The sequence below is a fragment of the Narcine bancroftii genome, chromosome 3, assembly GCF_036971445.1.
Source record: "Narcine bancroftii isolate sNarBan1 chromosome 3, sNarBan1.hap1, whole genome shotgun sequence".
NCBI classification, from domain to species: Eukaryota; Metazoa; Chordata; class Chondrichthyes; order Torpediniformes; family Narcinidae; genus Narcine; species Narcine bancroftii.
In genome coordinates, this window is record NC_091471.1 from 142988800 (window position 1) to 143008576 (window position 19777).

Here is a 19777-nt window from a genome sequence, read left to right on the forward strand (position 1 = left end):
ATGTACACGGTGTATACATGAAAACAAATAAAGAACTTAACAGATAATGAGTGTAAACAAACTGACTTCAATACAGAGAGAATAAAACAATCAATAAAGTACACAAGTAAGAGTTTTAAATAAATCTCTGAATGAGTTGTCGTTGAGGAGTCTGATGGTGGAGGAGTAGCAGCTGTTCCTGAATCTGGTGGTGCGAGTCTGGTGGCACCTGGACCTCTTTCCTGATATAGCTGCAAAAACAGAGGACAAGCTGGGTGGTGTGGATTCTTGATTTTTTTTGTTGATTATTTTATTTTTTATTTCAAAGACTCATATAAATCCAATTAAACAACATATTCTTTTTCAACAATAGTGCATATCATAGTATATTTTTATCCCCTACACCTCTCCCCTCCCTCCAATATCCTATTATAATACAAAAAAAGTTATATAAACTAAACAAATATAAGGAACAAAATATTTTTAAAGCCAAAACCCCTTAAGGGAACTTAAGAAAAGCCCAAAAGAAATCTAAAATAAAAGGATAAGGAACAAAATACAAGAGCATATCACCTGTGCCATGACCCACTTCACTAATTTCAAGCATTCCATTATTGACATGGTTGTTATGTTCATTTTATCTAAAAGGGGTATAATTAAATCTGCTGCAGATAGGGCTGCCACACCCTAACAAATGTGCCATATTTCTTCCTCAAATTGTACGGAATATTCTCCATAGGAATGCAACTCTGCATTTCCGTACTTCATCGTGTAATATTTAGTAGGGAGTCAGACTCCCACTTTACCGGAATGGATAACATGTAATTCAGATATGGCAAAAAAAATAAATCAATGTATCGGACTAAAGGTGGGGATAGCTCCTACAATGCCCTTCACTCAGAACAAATTAATACCCATGACTCTGGATAAGAAGATCCTGGACACCTGGTGCCTGAAAAATATCAGGTGTACCGAGGATTGTTATGAGCAAGGACAACTCATTTCATTCAAACAGCTGAGGAATAAATATGATTTACCTAATAAAACTTTTTTCTACTATCTTCAGCTAAAATCTTTCCTAAGGGATAATTTGGGACTGTCTATGGCCTTGCCTTGTGTAGTGACAGAGATTCTAATTCAAAAGGGAAATATGCATAAATTTATCTCTATGATTGTATCTCCTATTCCAAAGTGAGGGCCCAAAGCCAGGCTTACACAAAGGAGGGAGTCAGACTTGGGCGCAACAATACATGAGCAGTACTGGTCAGACCTGTGTCTGGACAGCATGACAGCAGTTATTAATGCCAGGTACAGGTTGGTGCATCACAATTTCCAGCATCAACTACACCTTACACCATAAAAATTACATAAAGCTAAACTAGAAATCTTGGAAATGTGCTTTAGGTGTGGTGTGGAGATTGGAACCTTTATCCATTCAACCTGGCTGTGTACAAAGGTGCGATCCTTCTGGGAGGACCTGGGGAATATTCTGAAAAAAATTATGAAGGTGGATTTTCCACAGGATCTGGAAGTGCACTTTCCAGGAAACATTATTGATATGAGTTTAAAACTGTCCTGATACCAAATTCAGTTTGTGAAGGTTGCCTTGTTTGTACCAGGAAGTGTATAGTGATCATTGAACATTGCTGCTGCTCTCCAATGGCAGTGTTCTCTGTAGATTTACCCAAAAGTGGGGAGGATTTTGTCTGTGATGTCTGGGCTGTGTCCACTACCTTTTAGAGGGCTTTACACTCAGGGGTATTGGTGTCCCCATACCAGACTGTGATGTAGCCAGTCAGAACACTTTCCAGTAGAAATTTGCAAGGGTTTCCAATGTCATCGCAAACTCCACAAACACTGGAGGAAGTCGAGGCACTGACACATTTTCTTCATGATGCCATTAGTGTTTTGGGTCTAGGAAGGATCCTCTGAGATAGCATTTCTGAAGAACTTAAATTTGCTCTCCTTCCCCACCTCTGATCCTCCATTGATCATTGGATTGTACACTCTGGTTTTCCCTTTCTGAAGTTAACAATCAGGTCCTTAGTTTTAGTGACATTGAGTGCAAGGTTGTTGTTGGTGGTGCACCATTCAGACAAGTTTTCAATCTCCCTCCTGTATTTTGGCTCATCACCTTTCTTTATACAACCCACTACCATGGTATCATCGGCAAATTTGTAGATGGTGTTATTGTCGTACTGAGCCACACAGGTAGGTGTAAAGTGAGTAAAGCAGGGGGAAAAGAATGCAGCCCTGTGGTGCCCCAGGTCTGATAAAGATTGTGGGGGAGAAGTTCTTACTAATCTTCACTGATTGTGGTCTGGAGGTGAGGAAATCCATGATCCAATCACTCAGTGGGGTGTTGAGTCCCAGTGCTTGGAGTTTGCTGATCAGTTTTGAGGGGATGATGGTGTTGAATGCTGAACTGTAGTTAATAAAGAACAACCTGATGAAAGCATCTTTACTGTCTATATGTTCCAGGGCATTTTGTAGAGCCAGTGAGATGGCATGTGCTGCAGACTTGTTGCTACGATAAGCAAACTGGAACGTATCCATGTCACCATTCAGAGAGGAGCTGATATGCTTCAACACCCGCCTTTCAAAACACTTCATCAATGTTGATGTAAGTGGTACTGGTGCACTCTTCTTGGGCACAGGTATGATTGATGTCTGCTTGAAACAGAGGGTTATCACACCTTGCTGGAGTGAGATATTGAAGATTGGTAAGTTGGTCGACACCAAATGCTCTGTGTTGCTCTATGTTCTGTAAATGAAATCTATCCCATGACAGTGCAAAACTTATTTCCTTCGTTAGGAAGAATTTGTCAAAGAAAGATGGTTAAAACTTATTAAGGAAATCTGCTCCTACAATTTACACCATTGTTTTACTACCAAATAATGGCATGTTGTTTGTGAAATTAATATTGCTAATATGGTGTGTCACTGAGGTCAGCTATTGAGTCTGTGCATAATAATTCCAGAACTAAAGCCTGGAATTATTGCCATTAGTCAACAATGAACTCGTTGCAATAAATATTTTGGGTGTATTTTTGTATTGAAACCTAAATGATGATGTGTTAAGGAGACATCTGTAATATTTAAGAAACAATTCCAATCTCATGCATTCAGTGCCTTTGAGCCTTCATTTGCCCTTCAAGCATCACATCCCTCCTGCAACTCACTAAATGATTCTTGTAACAGAGCAGAAATTGATGGCAAAGAACAATGCAAAGTACTTGCTTAGGTATAGACAGAGTTGACCATTACCATGTATTTTACCATGATTGCAGTAAGATTCTGACTGAAATCTCCTAAACTGAAACTCTTCCATTTCTGTGTTTGAGAGAGGGAATTGTGTAAATTAGTAGATTTGGAGTGAAAGGTTATGAACATGTAAGAAAATTGTAATCTTCCATTCTGCTTTTTTTTTGTTTACATGTTTGTGATCACCCAGTTACTCTCAACACCCAGTTTTTGGTTGTATTTTATGGACAGTTTCCCCTGCAAAGAAATGTCACAGGCTCATATTTTTAACAAAGTTCAGAGGGAAAGCGAAAACCAATAAATGCCAAGAGAACAAGTATCGAAATAGTTCACGGACAAGCCCGAAACGTTAGTTAGTCCTCTTTATCTTTGCTCTACAAAGGACACTATTTGACCTGCGGAGTTTGTCCAGCGTTGTGTCTTTACTTTGACCACGGTGTCTGCAGACTTTTGTGTTTTATCAGAAAAATAACTCGCTGTGTTGTCGAACTTGACGGACTTGTGTTTTTAAGGTTTATAACTCCATCATTGATTGAGGGAAAAAAGTGTCCCTTAGACCAAAGATCGTGCCTGGCGTCCCACGCCCATCTAATTGTGCTGGTCCTGCGCCTTCCGCATCTGTCTGCGGTGATGACTGCGGAAAGGCATCGGCTTGATTATGATGTCATCATAGAAATTAGAATTTTTTTTGACGGGGGGCGTCATGTTTTTACGCCGTTACGTCAGACGCTCTAAAACGCGTCCGGCGAAGAGTATTCCTTTTGACGGGGCCCGTCCTGGTCTCCAGGGAGACAGCAGAAGGGGGTATGAAGCCGGGGCCTGCAAATGTATGGTGAACGCAGTCGTGTGGTGGTCTGAGAGTTTTGCAATTGGTGGTTAAAAAAATATTAGCTGCACATTCTGCGCTTGGCTCACGAAGAACCCGTCGGCGATTTTTGTTTTGGGGGGGGGGGCGTTGAAGGAGCAGCGGTTGCATGAAGCCGCGCGGTCTCATCGACATCATGATTGCGCTGCAACACCGAGCTGACTGCCAGCAGCGGCGACCGCGGCTCCGCTGAAAGCCGGGGCCATCACCATCTGTCAATGCGCATCTCCGTGCAAGCCTGGATTGAAGAGAGCAGCATGATGTTCGAACCACGCTAGTCTTCTATTGTCCGGCGAGCAGCAGCACCAGCAAGAACAGGAACCGAACTTCAAGGGTTCCCCCTCCACCACTCTCGACCTACCTCGTGTGCATCAAAGAGAACGGTGAAAGGAGTCGTGCTTATTATTGCTTCGGAATAATCGTTGTTAGTAATGCCCCTGTCTCTGGTGCAAGCCTGCCGCAGTCTGGCTCTCTCAACATGGCTGCTTTCTTTCTGCTTTGTGCATTTGTTGTGCCTGGACTTTACGGTGGCGGAGAAAGAGGAATGGTACACAGCGTTCGTCAACATCACGTACGTGGAGCCGGCCACCTCGGAGTGGAAGTCGGAGAAGAGCGAGTGCGGTCGTTACGGGCAGCATTCCCTCAAACAGGACGCCAGGGGATTGCTGGCGCTGCCCGCGCCCCATGACAATCTGGGGTGCGACCCTCAGGCCAGGTTTCAGGTGCCCGCCGCTGCTGCCGCCAGGGGTTGGATCGCCATCATACCCAAAGGGAACTGCACTTACAAGGAAAAGATCTGGCATGCTGTCAGCCAGAATGCATCCGCTGTGGTCATTTACAACTCGAGGGCGAGCAACGTCAACGAAACGATCACGATGCATCATGGAGGTGAGCTGGTTGGAAGGGCGATTGAGGCTACTTACTGGTTTATTGATTGGGTGAAGCTGATTCAATAGCAGGCAATTCCACTATCATCTGCCATCTTCCCACTCCTCCCAGTTCCTTGGCGTGAACGGAGAATCATTTCATTTGATGTTCAATTCTTATTTTTGAAGCTTTCGTATTATTTTCCAGCCGTTCATTCTAAAACAATGCGAGCGCATCAGGATGAAGTTAGCAAAAATCGAAACGTGATTTAAAAAAAAAAATCAGTTCTAAAATTGCAGCCTCCTCTTCAAAACTTGTGGTTTTTCTCTATTAACAACCATATAACAATTACAGCACGGAAACAGGCCAATTTGGCCCTTCTAGTCCGCATTGATCCAAGTACCCTCCTCTTATCCCACTTACCAACACTCTGCCCATATCCCTCCATCCCCCTCCCATCCATATACTTATCCAACTCTTTCTTAAATGACAACATTGACCCTGCCTCCACCACCTTTCCCGGAAGCCCATTCCGCGCAGTAATCACTCTCTGAGTAAAGAAGTTCCCCCTCATGTTACTCCTAAACCTTTGCCGGTCAACTCTCAACCCATGACCTTTTGTTTGTTGGAATCTTGCTGTCCAGAAGCTGTCTTTTTTTTTAACCCTTCAACTTTTCTGCCTCCTTCTTTCCTAAAATCTAACCTTTCTGTTCAGGCTTTGGACCATCTACCCAAATGTATGTAAAGTTTAATATTTAATTATCTGGTTGAATTCAATACACTAAAAAAAAATCACTGCTTGTATTGCTAAAAACCCAACTTAATATGCCAATCATGGTTATTTAATCTACTGGTTGTGTAAAATAAAATTAGTTATCACAAAAGTGGTTGCTATTAGAGTTAACACTTGCCATGAAAATCTAACTCTTGTACTTAAACTAATAAAACTGAGTTCTAATATTGAACTTTAAATCGAAGTGGGTGGTGTCTTGCTTTTAAATAATAGATGAAGCAGTGAGATGTATTTCATTATCAAAAAATTACATTAATTATTTCAGAGTCTTTAATTCAGCAATTCTTAAATGGCTAGAATTCTGTTGTTGATAGTGGGAAGCATTCATTGATTTGACGTAACAAAGTAACAAAAATTTGATTCTGTGAAATTATGCTCTTATTGTTTGGAACAGCCTTCTGTGATAAAGGAAAATGAACAAAAATCATACCATATGGAGCATAAACTGCGTTTTTTTTCCCAGAATATTTCTAAGGTGGCCTTGTGTGAGATGATTGCTAAGAATATTGCACTTTTTTATTTGAATGTAACTTTCTTTTATTTCTACTTTTTCAAATTCATATGCTTCAGGCAAAGCAGCATCAAATTGTAAAATACTGATTTTATTTTCTATCCATTGTTTCATTGACAACTGATGGGTCCTTCAATAGGGACCGAGCATCCAGATTCACTTTATAAGGATCCTTGTTGATGTAACATTTTTTTTGTTTCTGATTCTGTCAAGATGTCTTGTGTCATTTTGCATGGATTTATTTAATTTGCAAAATCAGTTAATACTTTAGGTCATTGAACTAATTGCAGATTGTGGGGAAAAAAATGTTTGTCTTATTTGGATTTACTTTGATTCACTTCAGACTTAATCGCTGAAAAAGCACATTCATTTTCTATGCTGGAGCTTTTAATATTTCTGCGGGAAAGCAACTGAATGTTTATAGTAAAGCATTATGTGGTAATTGAAATGTGACCGTATTCATTCAAGGATGAATTGAGTCCTTATAGGAGGGAAAGAGAACAACTCTTTGCAAATGTTTTTGTGGTGTCTCTGGAATGAATCAAAGACAGGTTCTGTGCAAGTCGGATCATGTTCCTTTTGATTAAGCAACTAAAAGGCCGATATTAAGCTGTTTTAGTTGGAAAATGCCATTTTTATGAGCCTACGTATTAAAATTTCTGAAGAAATAATTTTTAGTAGCTTAGATCCCAAATTATTATTTCAATCTTGTAAAATGTAGAAAGCTGAACCTCAGTTTTTTGTAGTCAACATCATAAACCCATTTTTGGGTATTGTCTGGTTCTATTCTGTCATATGATTGTTTCCAGCTGCCAAAATAGTGCTGTACATGTGTTGTTATTTTTAAGAAAATTCTGTAAATGCTTAGAATCTGTAGAGATAAACTGCTAACATTTCAAATTGATCTTTCATCAGAACAACATGTGTGTGCACATGTTCAAGCACTGTTGGATTGAGATGCATGTGTACCGTGGGAAGAATTTTACGGGGGGGGAGGGGTGGGAAGAGGAATTGGTGCATTTTCAGATTTGTTCTTGCACAACATGTATGTTCTATAGCCCCTTTCACACTTGTGTCTCACTAAATTGGCCTTTCAGTGTCTCAGGATAGTAATGAGGGTTTCGCTTTTTCCACTTGACCACTCCTAACTGGGACACTGAACATTTTAACACTTGCAAGGAGCCATCCCCAGGGCTAGGACTGCCCTAAATCCTGATCACTGTATTATGATCTTGTATTTGAACAAAATTATTCATGTCATGAGAAAGAGCTAGCAATAAATAGCAATACTGGACAATTTTTAAACAGTATGGGGAAAATTGGTAGCGCTATTGTGTACAATTTATACAGTGTGGGAAAGTTGGTAGTGCTATAGTGCACAATTTATAAAGACAGTGGTAAAAAAGCAATGGCAGGCCTGACTTTCCAGAACGACGTGCAGCAGAGAAACCCCTCCATGAGTGTTCCATGCATGCAATCGTGCGCACAGCCTTTCCTCTGTCATATGACATTCTGGGATGGCAGGTCCGCCATTGCTTTTTTACCACTGTCTTTATAAATTGTGCACTATAGCACTACCAACTTTCCCATGCTGTTTAAAAATTTTCCGCTCTTGTTATTTATTACCTCTCTTTCTCACGGCAAAGTTTATACCTTCATTTTAATCTTCTTCCTTCATGTTCCTGCACTCATGCAAAAACTTGGGTCATTTCAATCCCACAATGCATTTGCCCATCCTACACTTGCCTGATTGCAACGCTGGTGTCTGCAGAGGCTGTGGATTGTACTAGGGGTCAAGACCGTCAATCTCCGGTGTGAGATGACATCTTCTAATGCCAGTGTTGAGAAGATTTTTCTTTTACACTAGGCACTTCAAAGTTCGATTGGCCGTTAATTCCTGGGACCACAAGTGTGAAAAGGGCTTGTATTTGCAAAATTAATCTTGCTGCAGAAAATCTAGATTTTACTTAAGTTTGTGGATGATATTTTGCTCCAAATTGAAAATAATTCTAGGCACACTTAATTAACTACAATCTTAGAAATCATAGTTTTTTTTTGATGTAAAATAGTATGGAAAATCAAGAATTTGCCAAAAGTTTGGTTTGATACCTCTGCCAAGATATTCAATATCTAATGAATAGTGCCGTCGTACTAACGTGCTTCAAGGTATCGCTGTGCAGAAGAAGCCCTCAGTGTCCTGTTGCACTCACGTCCTCCGTTATGAAGTGCTTCGCGAGGCTAGTCATGGACCACATCAAGACTCAGCTGCCCCCCCTCAATGGACCCCCTGCAGTTTGCGTACCGTCTCAACTGATCTACAGACGATGTTGCCACCACGCTCCCCCTAGCCCTCACCCACCTGGTAAATAAAGACACGTGTTCAAATGCTGTTCATATTGTACCGCAGCACCTGATTAGGAAGCTGAATCTGCTGGACCTAAACACCTTCCTCTGTAACTGGATCTTCAACTTCCTGACTGGAAGACCTCAGTCAGTTCGGATCGAAAACAGCATGTCCAACACCATCACCCTGAGCACAGGGGGCCCCTCAGGGCTACATGCTCAGCCCTCTGCTCATTAACCTGCTTACTCATGACTTTGCTGAGAGATACATTTTTCATCACATCATCAAGTTCACTGATGACATGACTGTGGTGGGGCTCATAAATAAGCATGATGAGTCATCTTACAGAGAGGAGGTGCAAACAATAATGGACTGGTGCAGAGACAGCAACCTACACTTGAATGTAAACAAAACAAAGGAGATGGTGGTGGACTTCAGGAGAGCCTGGGAGGATCACTCTCCACTGACCATCGACGGTTCCACCGTCGAGTTAGTCAAGTGCACCAAATTCCTTGGCATGTACCTTGTCCCCCAACACCAGAACCATTGCAAAAAAGGCCTAACAATCCTGTGGAGATTGAGAAAAGTTTAGCTTCCACCATCTACCCTCACTACATTCACAGAGGATGCATTGAGTGCATCCTGTGTAACTGCATCACCGCCTGGTTTGAGAACTGCACCATCTCAGAATGCAGGTCCCTGCAGTGGATAGTAAAGACTGCTAAGATTATTATTGGGGTCTCTCTCCCTGCCATAATAGGCATTTATAACGGCCGCTGCTTGCGGGAAGTCACAAACATTGTGAAGGACTCCACATGCGTCTCCTGCAATCTATTCTCCCTCCTCCCATCCAGGAAAAGGTACCAAAGCATTCGGGCCCTCACGACCAGATTGCAAAACAGTTTTTCTCCCCAAGCTGTTGGGCTTCTGAACTCCGTGGATGCAGGGCTATCACATGTAACATGATATTTATAAGTTGTATGTTCTTTATATAAAAGAAAGTTGTAATTTAGCCATGTAAATAACCAGCTCCACGGTCCAGAGAAATGTTTTCACTGGTTATGGTATGAACAACAAATAAATGCACTTGACAATAAAACAGATAAGGTGTCCAAGTCTTTATTATCTTTGCTATCTTTTCTATTGTATACATTTTGATATTCTCATTTGAAAAAGGTGCTTTGAATTAAAATAGGAATTTTGCAAAATTTTTTTTTAAATTACAGATCATGGAAACTGTGAGAAAGTTTGTTTGTTTGTCCAATTGATCTATTTCAGCCCACCCAACCCATACTGTCAGTGATGGGATATACAAATAAGACTAATGTTTTTAAAAGGAATCTTCTGATTTTACTGTAGTGCCATGGACCTGTTCATTTAAGGACTCCTGTACATTGATAGAATGAATGATTTAAGATTTAAAATAAAACTGTTAGCTGAATACCTAAATAAAACTACAGTGACAAGATTTTGAATTTGTTTGCTAGAAATAAATTGCACACTTGCTACTTGCTTGTACTTGCCTCCTCCATTTAAGCCAAGTCAAATATGCAGGTCCCCATGGGATGATAATTTGGGAGACCAGTGAGGATTATCCTATCTGTCAGGAAATAGCTTGCAGGGGCATCTGGGAATAAATTAAAATAATTCTTGTTTGAATGACTTGCTTCCTTCCAAGGTGAGCCAAGATAATTGCTTCATCAGCAATAATCTATAATGGCATGGATATGCATGAAATGGAAGTTTTGTCCTATAAAATTCACACATGGTTTCAATTTCCTTTCACCATTGTTGCATTTTGGAACCCGCTTAATCTTTTCCTTCTTTCTCCTATGAGAAATTATGAAATTCCAATCAAAATAGATAAATTGTAGATACCATGATTTTTTTTTTGACCTTTTGCTATAGATTTCAGCTCTGGAATTTGACATTCATCGAACTTTCCCCCTATATGTTTCACAAGAATTGTCTCAGATAAAATTGCAAATAAAACACGATGATCCATGATTGAAGTAAAAACACGATGCTGGAGAAATTCAGCAGGGCCAACATTGTACTTGATATAGCACAGATAAAAATGCATGACCAACATTTCAGGCTTGAGCCCTTCATCAATGTAACAAAATATCTTGCACAATAAAGCTTACATAAAATGAAGCTACATCTTTTCATGAAGCGGATAGTAACAGCTCAATGCTAGTTAAAAAAAACATAATGGGGAATATCCATTCAGACTGAGACATGCAGCACAATCTCTAGCTCTACTTGTCATGATGGATTAGTTGACTTGCCAATATGAAATGGGAGCAGCTGGACAGAGCCCATGTGGTCACGGGAGGAAGTTGCAAACTACATGCTCCAGGGGTTAGGAAGTGAAAGATTTCCTTGATCTTTTCCAAAAACAAAGTGTGCACTGCTTCTCTAAGCCATCATTCCTCTGTCAATGCCACCAAAAAAAAAACTCTGTGGCGACGCCCCTTCTTGTAGCTGGGAACTGGCCCCGCTTGTCACAGCCGCCGCAAGGATGGCGTTGTGGGACTGTCTCTTCCGATCCAGTCTGGAAGATTGCGTACATGCTTGCATCATCGGGACGCAAGTGCCGGGACGTTAGGGGCAGGACTGAGATGAAGTTTAAAGGCTGTAGTGCAAGATTCAAATTAAAGCAGTTGCGAAACTGGAGCTCACATCCTGTTGTCTCGGTCTCTTCGCTATGGTTGCTCACAACACGCTACAACTCTTATTTTGTTACTTTAATGGAATTGTGGTATGTACAAATTTTGTGTTTGCCATTCAAATATTCTTCAATGGATATAGTTTGAGAATATCTACATGATAGTATAAAATACTTTAAATGCAAGCTTTAAAGTTCTGGGAATTGTAGTTATATACTGCTGAGTGTGTTTAAAAGGGAAATGCAAGTCTCTGGATTCCCGCTTAACCGATCTCCATGCTTTGATACCACTTTGCCAATACTATTTTCGAAGTCATAGAGATTTGTATCTTCATAGATGCCTCCTTTTTTAAATTTTTTTAAATTTTTCACACTATAAACGACATTGATCAAGATACATACATTTTCCTTTTCAAATATATACAGTGTCGTTTTCTATAGATGCTTCCTTGAATTAAAGATGACTTTTATTCCAGATCTTTAGGTTTGATATATCTGATGAAGCCAATATGGGACACAAAATTCTCTATCATACATAGATTTGGTGACTGGATCTTTACACATTTTAACTTGGGCATCCAAACGTTGTGCCTGCACACTGAAATTGATGATGAATTTCACTGTGATTGTCTGCCTTTGCAGTGAGATGGCTGCCTGAATGTACATGCCGTGCACATTTGAGATGGGTAGCGTTTTTGTTTTCTAGATTTTATTTGTCGGGCCTATTCTGTCATGTGCTTTCGTCTTCAAAATCTTTGAGCCCAGGCTCTGAATATGCACATTATTTTTAAAGCTATTTGTTGAATATAGAAGAAAAGATTTGTATACAACTTCAATGTAATGTCATTGAACCATGATAATGCATTTTATGTCTCATCACACAGCGATAATATTAAGTAGTTTGGGAACATTTAGAAAATAGTTGAACATAGTTCAAAGTTCAAATTTATTGTCAGAGTACATATGACATCTCATTCAACCCTGAGATTCTTCTTACATTTTAAAACAAGAAACAAAATTTAAAGATAAATTAAATGTTATAAACCGCATCCATCCAAAACAAACCAGATAATTGTAATAATTTGTGATCAACAGAATTATACATCCTCAAAGAATAGGACTGACAATTAAATATTGCAATTGTAACATTATCAAAATGTCATTGAAAAAAAGTTGAAACTCCAGTTAGTTGCATTAACTGAGGAGAGTATAATGACTCTGTATTCTTGCAATACAAGAGTCGAGAGTGGGGGAGGGTAACGGAAGGTCTGGAAAAAGAAAAAAAATACAAGAGTCAACTAATGATTAGCTACAACAAAGAATCTTAACAGTGGACCCATCACATTTGTTGGCATTAACATAGTAGAATTCTGCACCGTCAACATTCTGGGCAGCAGAATTGACCAGGATCTTAACTGGACCAGCCATTTGAAAATAATGCCAAAATTCAATTATTGGGTGCCCTACCTCTCAATTTCCCCAGATCTTTGATAACATTAATGAGTTAGGAATGTAATAAAATGGATTTCAATTGATTGGGTGATTGTATCTTCATCAAAACTCAGAATATTGAATGTGTCCACACAAAGCAGGCTTCTTGACTGACACCCTAAAATGTGCATTGGCTTTTGGTAACTTTTACAAAGTATACTACAGCAATTGACCAAGGCCTTTTCACTAGAATTTCCAATCCTGTTATTGGCACCCAGAAAGGCGCCAGGCACAAGTACATGGGTCTACCATCATTGGTATTGTCCTCGCCCACCCCATCAACCAGAGAGGATCACTGGGGTCTCCCTCTTCTCCCTCCCCCTACCATCTACATGATCTATTGGGATCATTGTTTGAAGAGGACACACAAAATCATTGAGGACCCCCTACCACCCTGCACACAGCATCTCTCAGCAACTCCTGTTGGGAAAGGGAAACAGGAGTATCATAGAACCATAAAACATTACAGCCCCTTCGGCCATTCTAGTCTCTGCCAAACCTTTTTTTGGCCATGTCCCACTAATCTGCACCCAGTCCATACCCCTCCATACCTCTCCCATCCATGTACCTGAACAAATTATCCCCAAATGTTAAAATTGAGCTCTCATTCACCACTTCAGTTGGCAGCTTGTTCCACACTCCCTCCACTCTGTGTGAAGAAGTTCCCCCTCATATTCCTCCTAAACTTTTCCCCTTTCACTCTTTACCCATACCCTTTTTGTTCTCGCCTACCCTCAATGGAAAATGCCTACCTACATTTACTTTCTTAGCTCCCTCATAATTTCAAATACCTCTATTAAATCTCTCCTCATTCGTCTATGCTCCAGGGAATAATGTCCAAACCTATTTCACCTTTCCCTCTAACTCCGTTCCTGAAGTTTGCCCAATGTCCTAGTAAATCTTCTCTGTACCCTTTCTAGTTTTATTAATATCCGTCCTGTGATTAGGTGATCAAAACAGCACACGATACTCCAAATTTGGCCTCATCAATGTCTTCTACAACTTTACCATAACATCCCAACTCAATACTTCGATTTTATAAGGGCCAATATGCCAAGAGCTCTCTTTATAACTCTATCCACCTGTGGCACCACTTTCAGGGAATTGTGTACAGTATCTGTTTTCCCAGATCTCTCTGTTCTACCACACTCCTCAGTGCCCAATCATTTACCGTGTATGTCCTTTCTTGGTTTGTCCTCCAAAACTGCAAAACCTCACACATGTCTAATTAAATTTAATCTGCTGTTCACAGCCCATTTTTCCAGCTGGTTCAGATGAAAACCTTTGTTGTCCACAATGCCTCCAATCTTGGTGTCATCTGCAAACTTGCTGATCCATATTATCATCCAGATCATTGATACAGATGACGAACAACAATGGTTCCAGCACAGATCCTTAAGGAACACCATTAGTCACAGACCTCCAGTCTGAGGAGCAAACATCTAACATTACTCTCTAGCTTCCACTGCCTAGCCATTGTCGAATCCAATTCACTACTTCACCATGAATACCTAGCATCTGAACCTTCCTGACTAACTTTCACATGGGACCTTGTCAAAGGCCTTACTTAAGTTCATGTAGACAACATCCACAGCCTTTTCTTCATCAACTTTCCTTGAAAAACACTATCAGATTGGTTAAACACGTCAATATCTTGTCAGGCCCTGGGGATTTATCCACCCTATTTGCTTTAAGTCAGCAAGCACTTCCTCCTCTTTAATCTTTATAGCTTCCTTGATCTCACTGCTTGTTTTCCTTTACTTCCCATGACACTAAGTCCATTTTCTGAGTGGATATTTATGGGGGGGAAAAAAGCATTTAAGATCTTCCCCCATCTCTTTTTGCTCCATACAAAGCTGACAACTCTGATCTTCAAAGGAACCAATTTTGTCCTTTACAATCCTTTTAGTATACCTGTAGAAATCCTTAAGATTTTCCTTCACATTGTCTGCCAAAGCAACCTCGTATCTTTTTTAGCTTTCCTGATTTCCTTCTTTAAGTTTTCTTGCATTTTTATACCCTTCAAGGACCTCATTTGCTCTATGTTACCGATATCTGCTATATACCTCTCTTCTTCCAAACCAGATCCCTAATATCCCTCGAAAACCATGGTTCCCTATGCCTGCTAACCTTCCCTTTAATCCTGATAGGATCATACAAACTCTGTACTTTCAAAATTTCACCTTTTGAAGGATCTCCACTTATCTCACACATTCTTGCCTGAAAGCATCCCAATCTACGCTTTCTAGATCCTTTCTCACTTCCTCAAAATTTTCTCTAATTTAGAATCTCAACCTGAGGTCCAGATCTATTCTCCATAATTATTGAAACTAATACATTATGATCACTGAACCAAAAGTGTTCCCCTGCACATACTTCTGTTACCTGTCCTGTCTTGCTCGTTCCCAAATAAGAAATCCAGTATTGCACTCCCTCTACTTGGTACCTCTATATGTTGATTTAGAAAACTTTCTTGAATACATTTAACAAACTCCAACCCATCCAGCCCTTTTACAGTGTGGGAGTCCTATTCAATATGTGGAAAAGTAAAATCTCCTACGATCACAACCTTGTATTTCCTGCAGTTGTCTGCTATCTCTCTACAGATTTGCTCCTCCAATTCTCATTGACTATTGGGTGGTCTGTAACACAACCCCATGAGCGTGGTCAGACCTTTCCCGTTCCTCAGCTCCACCCATATAACCTTAGTAAATGAGCCTCTGGTCTGCCTTGCCTGAGCACAGCTGTGATATTTTCATGATGAGCAATGCCACTCCTCCCCTTTCACCCCCCCCCCACCTCCCCGTTCTATCACGTCTAAAGCAATGGAAGCCTGGATCATTGAGCTGCCAGGCCTGCCCCTCTGCGTTTCACCAATGGCCACAATGTCATAATTCCACGTAACAATCCATGCTCTAAGTTTGTCTGCCTTTCTACCATACTCCTTGCATTGAAATAGATGCCCCTGAGAACATTTCCACCATGTACAACCCATTGATTTATAATGGTGCATGTAATTTTCGCATCATATTTTCCCTCATCCACTCCTCTATCTGATCTGGCATTCTGGTTCCCATCCCCTTGCAAATCTAGATTAAACCCACCAGAGAAGCAATAGCAAATCTTTTGGCAATGATATTAGTCCCCCTCCTGTTCAGATGTAAACTATCCTGACGGAAGAGGTCCTACCTTCCCTGGAAGGGAGTCCAATGTTCCAGAAACCTGAAGCTCTCCCTTCTGCACCATATCTTTAGCCATGTGTTAATATGCATCATCCTCCTGTTTCTAACCTCACTAACACGTGGCATGGGTAGAAATCCTGAGATCACAACCTTGGACCTCCTCCCCCTTCCTACCCACATCATTGGTCCCTATAGGGATCACAACTTCTGGCTGCACACCCTCCATCCCAAGAATGCTGTGAACTCAATCTGAGATATCTCAGACCCTGGCACTAGGGAGGCAACGTACCACCTGGGATGCTTGATCTCTTCCACAGAACCTCTTATCAGTCCCCCTAAGTATGGAATCCCCAATCACCACAGCTTGCCTCTTTTTTCCTTTCCTGCTCAGCCACAGGACCAGAGTCTGTGCCAGAGGTTTGTGTGTGGTAGGTTGTTTCTTCTTCTCCCCCCCCCCCCCCCCCCCCCCCCCACAACAGTATCCAAAATGGTACACTTATTATTTGGGGGAAGAGCCACAGGAGTGCCCTGCATTGCCAGACTGTTCCCTCTCCCTCCCCTGACTGTCACCCACCTACCCTCCTTCTAGGTGAGATAGTGATCCTGTAACTCCTGTCTTTGGATGACCCACATTCTGCAAGTGGAGCATTTCCTTGCCTTGGCTCCCATTCCCACTGTCGATGACTCGAGGAAAAATGTATCTAAAACCTGCCCTTATCTGTGCCTACTTGCTGAATCTTTTTTCTTCCTTGAATAGGGTAGAGCTTTCATACCTCATCTCCTACTATCCTTTGGCTCTTACTTATTCTCGCTGAAGTATCAGAGCCAGTACCACCAGGCTGGGAAACCACATGTTACCATAGGCAGTGAGAAAGCTGAATAACTAAAAGAACTGCACACACTAACCATCTGAGACTACTATTTATTTTTATGTATGTACATTTGTATCATTTGTTTGTGTTGTGACTGGTTGCGTGCTTATTTTGCACCTAGGATTGGATGAAGCTGCTTTGTCGGGTTGTACTTATGCATTAGATAATAAATAAACTTGAACTAGTACGTTTTTTTTCCCCCAAATCCTTCATCTAGTAGAATTCCTATTTAACAGTAGTGTTTAATTTTCAGGACAATCAGGACTAGTCAATAAATTATGACCATGTCAGGAATGTACATGTGCTACATGTGAAATATAAAATAGATATAATCACCCAAAAGGTTTGAAACAAAATTCAAATAATTCCTCAGCCTTTTACTAATCATAAGGAGTTGTGTGGTAACAGAATGGAAAAACTTCAGTTCTTGTATAGATTTTTCAGCACGCCTGTGACCTCTTCCTTGCTCAGCCCTGCAATGATTAATTCTGTATCTAGTAATAGAAAATGAACTGGAAGAAACTCAAACATACGGGAACATGTAGGAAATAGCGATGGCAAAACATAAGATTTAAGAGTGATGTTTGGGAATGAAGGTGATTTTTAAGAACAAGGGGACAGAAGAAATCTACTGATATTTGTGAACTAACCGAATCAATGGAAAGCATTTAATGTAACATTGGCTTGAAAAGATGAAATAAACTTGGGATCACTCAACAATTGTCCAAGTTCCCTTGTAATGCTTCGAAAGGAAGGTTTTCCAAAGTAAAACCTGAATCAGTGATATCTAAGTTTTGTACCCGAAAAGTGTCAGGGATGACCATCTCCAACAAGAGGTCATTGACTACTTTTGATATTCAGCAATATTACCATCACCAAGTTCTCCAACTTTAATGTGCTGGCTGATAACGATTCGATGCAAAACTGGGTCAGGTACAAGGCAGGTCAGAAGCTGTGTGTCCTGCAACTGGGCAACACCAGCCATTATTCTAAAGCCTTTTTGCCATCCACAAGTCATGTGTCAGGCATGATGGAATACTCTTCATACTCTCCACGTGGCTGAGCGTGTGTGGCTCCAAAATCACATGATGCCCAATCCCATTGATGAAAGGCAGGGTGTTTGATTGATGTTATGTTTGAATTGCTGATGCAAAGAAAACTACAAAACAAGCAGTGGTAAATTGGTTTGGATAGATATTTGATGGTCAGTGTGGATGTGGTGCACTGAAAGGTCTGTTTCTAAATAGTATGATTCTACATCCCTCACCTTGTACATTCCTCTATTATCCTTGTCCATGGCTGCAGTGTGTGCTACATACAAGAAGGACTGCTGTGACTTATATAGGCAATTCTGACAGCACATCCTGAACCCTATCCAGTACTGTCAAGAAAGATGAGGGCATCACTTTTGTGAAAACTCTATCACCTTTAGCTTGCCTTTCCACTTGCTCCTTCATTATTCCTTCATTGTTGGGATTACATTTCAGAACTTTCCTATCCAACAGTGTATGGATCTGTAAAGCTGAAGCAATTCAAAAAGTTGGCTTACCATCCTTTTGTGTGCCATTAAGGATAGAAAATAAATGCTGCCCTTCCCTGTGATGTTATAATGTAGCATAATGATTTTTTTAAAAAATTAACAGTTTTTAAAAGGTACATTTTTAATGGCCAATGCATTTTAAAAATGAACAGTTGATTGTGGGGTTGGGGTTGTCAATTAAAAAAAAAAGTGTTAATAAAATTCTCAGCTATAATTTTCAGTCACATATGTAGAATGTGATTGAACATAATTCATTTTCATCCTTACATAAACATCATTGTTGGTGTCCACCAATATCTCGTGCATATTTTCTCAATGTTGAGAAACTGCAAGATTTTGAGGAAATTACATCTTGAACAGAACATGTTGTCCTTGGAAAATTACATTGCAGAATATTAATGCTAGAATGGTTATATTAGTCCCCCATGCTTTCATTCCATTAAATGTCAAAAGATGGGAGGTAGATGTGGTTTCTAGTTTCATGACAGAAAAAAGTCTGAGGGCTTGAATGGTGTTCTGAAATAATGTTGTGAAGCTGATATAAAATCATTTCCTTTATAATTCAAAATATGATAAAGTTCTTTTGCTTAACATAATGTTATTAGTATTTCTTACTTTGAACAAGAATGATAAAAATCTGATCAAAATTTTAATGCAGAATATTATACTGATATGTTTGAAGTTTAAAAGCAATGGAGAGAAAATCAACTTGTAATTTAGGACATACATCAACAAATGAATAATAATTTCTATGCATTTCTGGAATGTTTTGTGATGTATTTGAATTGTGACTATCTTCTCTGGGAGAACAATGAGAGAGATGAATGGTGATTTTTCATTGCTGTCAATTCCCACAACTTTAGTTGCAAAAATTGTTTAGAAGCAATTCCAACAAAATAATTTTGAATTTTTTGAATTGAAGATGATTAGCCAACCAATCCTGTTGCTTGCATAATATATTAATACTGTTTTAATTTTTCTCTCATATTTTAAGAAAACTGCTGACTCTTGATCAAATAGACAACAGACAAGAAAGAGTCACTGCTACACACATGTCAAACTCAGGCCCACGGGCCAAATTTGGCCCGTGATATAATTATATTTGGCCCGCGAGATCATATCAAATATGTATTAGAGCTGGCCCGCTGGCCGCCGCGCCAGTATAGCGCATGAACAGCTAATACTACAAATCCCAGAATGCTTTGCAAATGCATTGGTGCCGGCCCCTCAGCCCGCTAATTGCCCCCACCTCCTCTCTTTACTTTCATTAGCATCTGCCACCTGTCGCCCAACTCACATGTAATAAACCCCTCACGAAAAATGGCCAAACGAAAGACAGAAAACAGGACCTTTCAAGACAGGTGGGAGACAGACTATATGTTCATCATTTTAAAAGAC

The 19777-nt window shown here is 40.3% G+C and overlaps 1 protein-coding gene across 6 annotated transcripts in view; it reads left to right on the forward strand.

Annotated features, from left to right (window-relative positions):
• Positions 1-3968: 3968 nt before the first annotated feature.
• The window catches only part of rnf150a (ring finger protein 150a), a 167551-nt gene continuing 151742 nt past the window's right edge, over positions 3969-19777 (forward strand). For all 6 annotated transcript variants that reach the window (XR_011353783.1, XR_011353782.1, XM_069925302.1 and 3 more), the window contains exon 1: positions 3969-4996. Coding sequence is in view for 4 of the 6 variants with exons in the window: in XM_069925302.1 (XP_069781403.1) it covers positions 4540-4996 (457 nt within the window). In the remaining 2 variants the exon portion in view is untranslated. The remainder of the gene's footprint in view (positions 4997-19777) is intronic.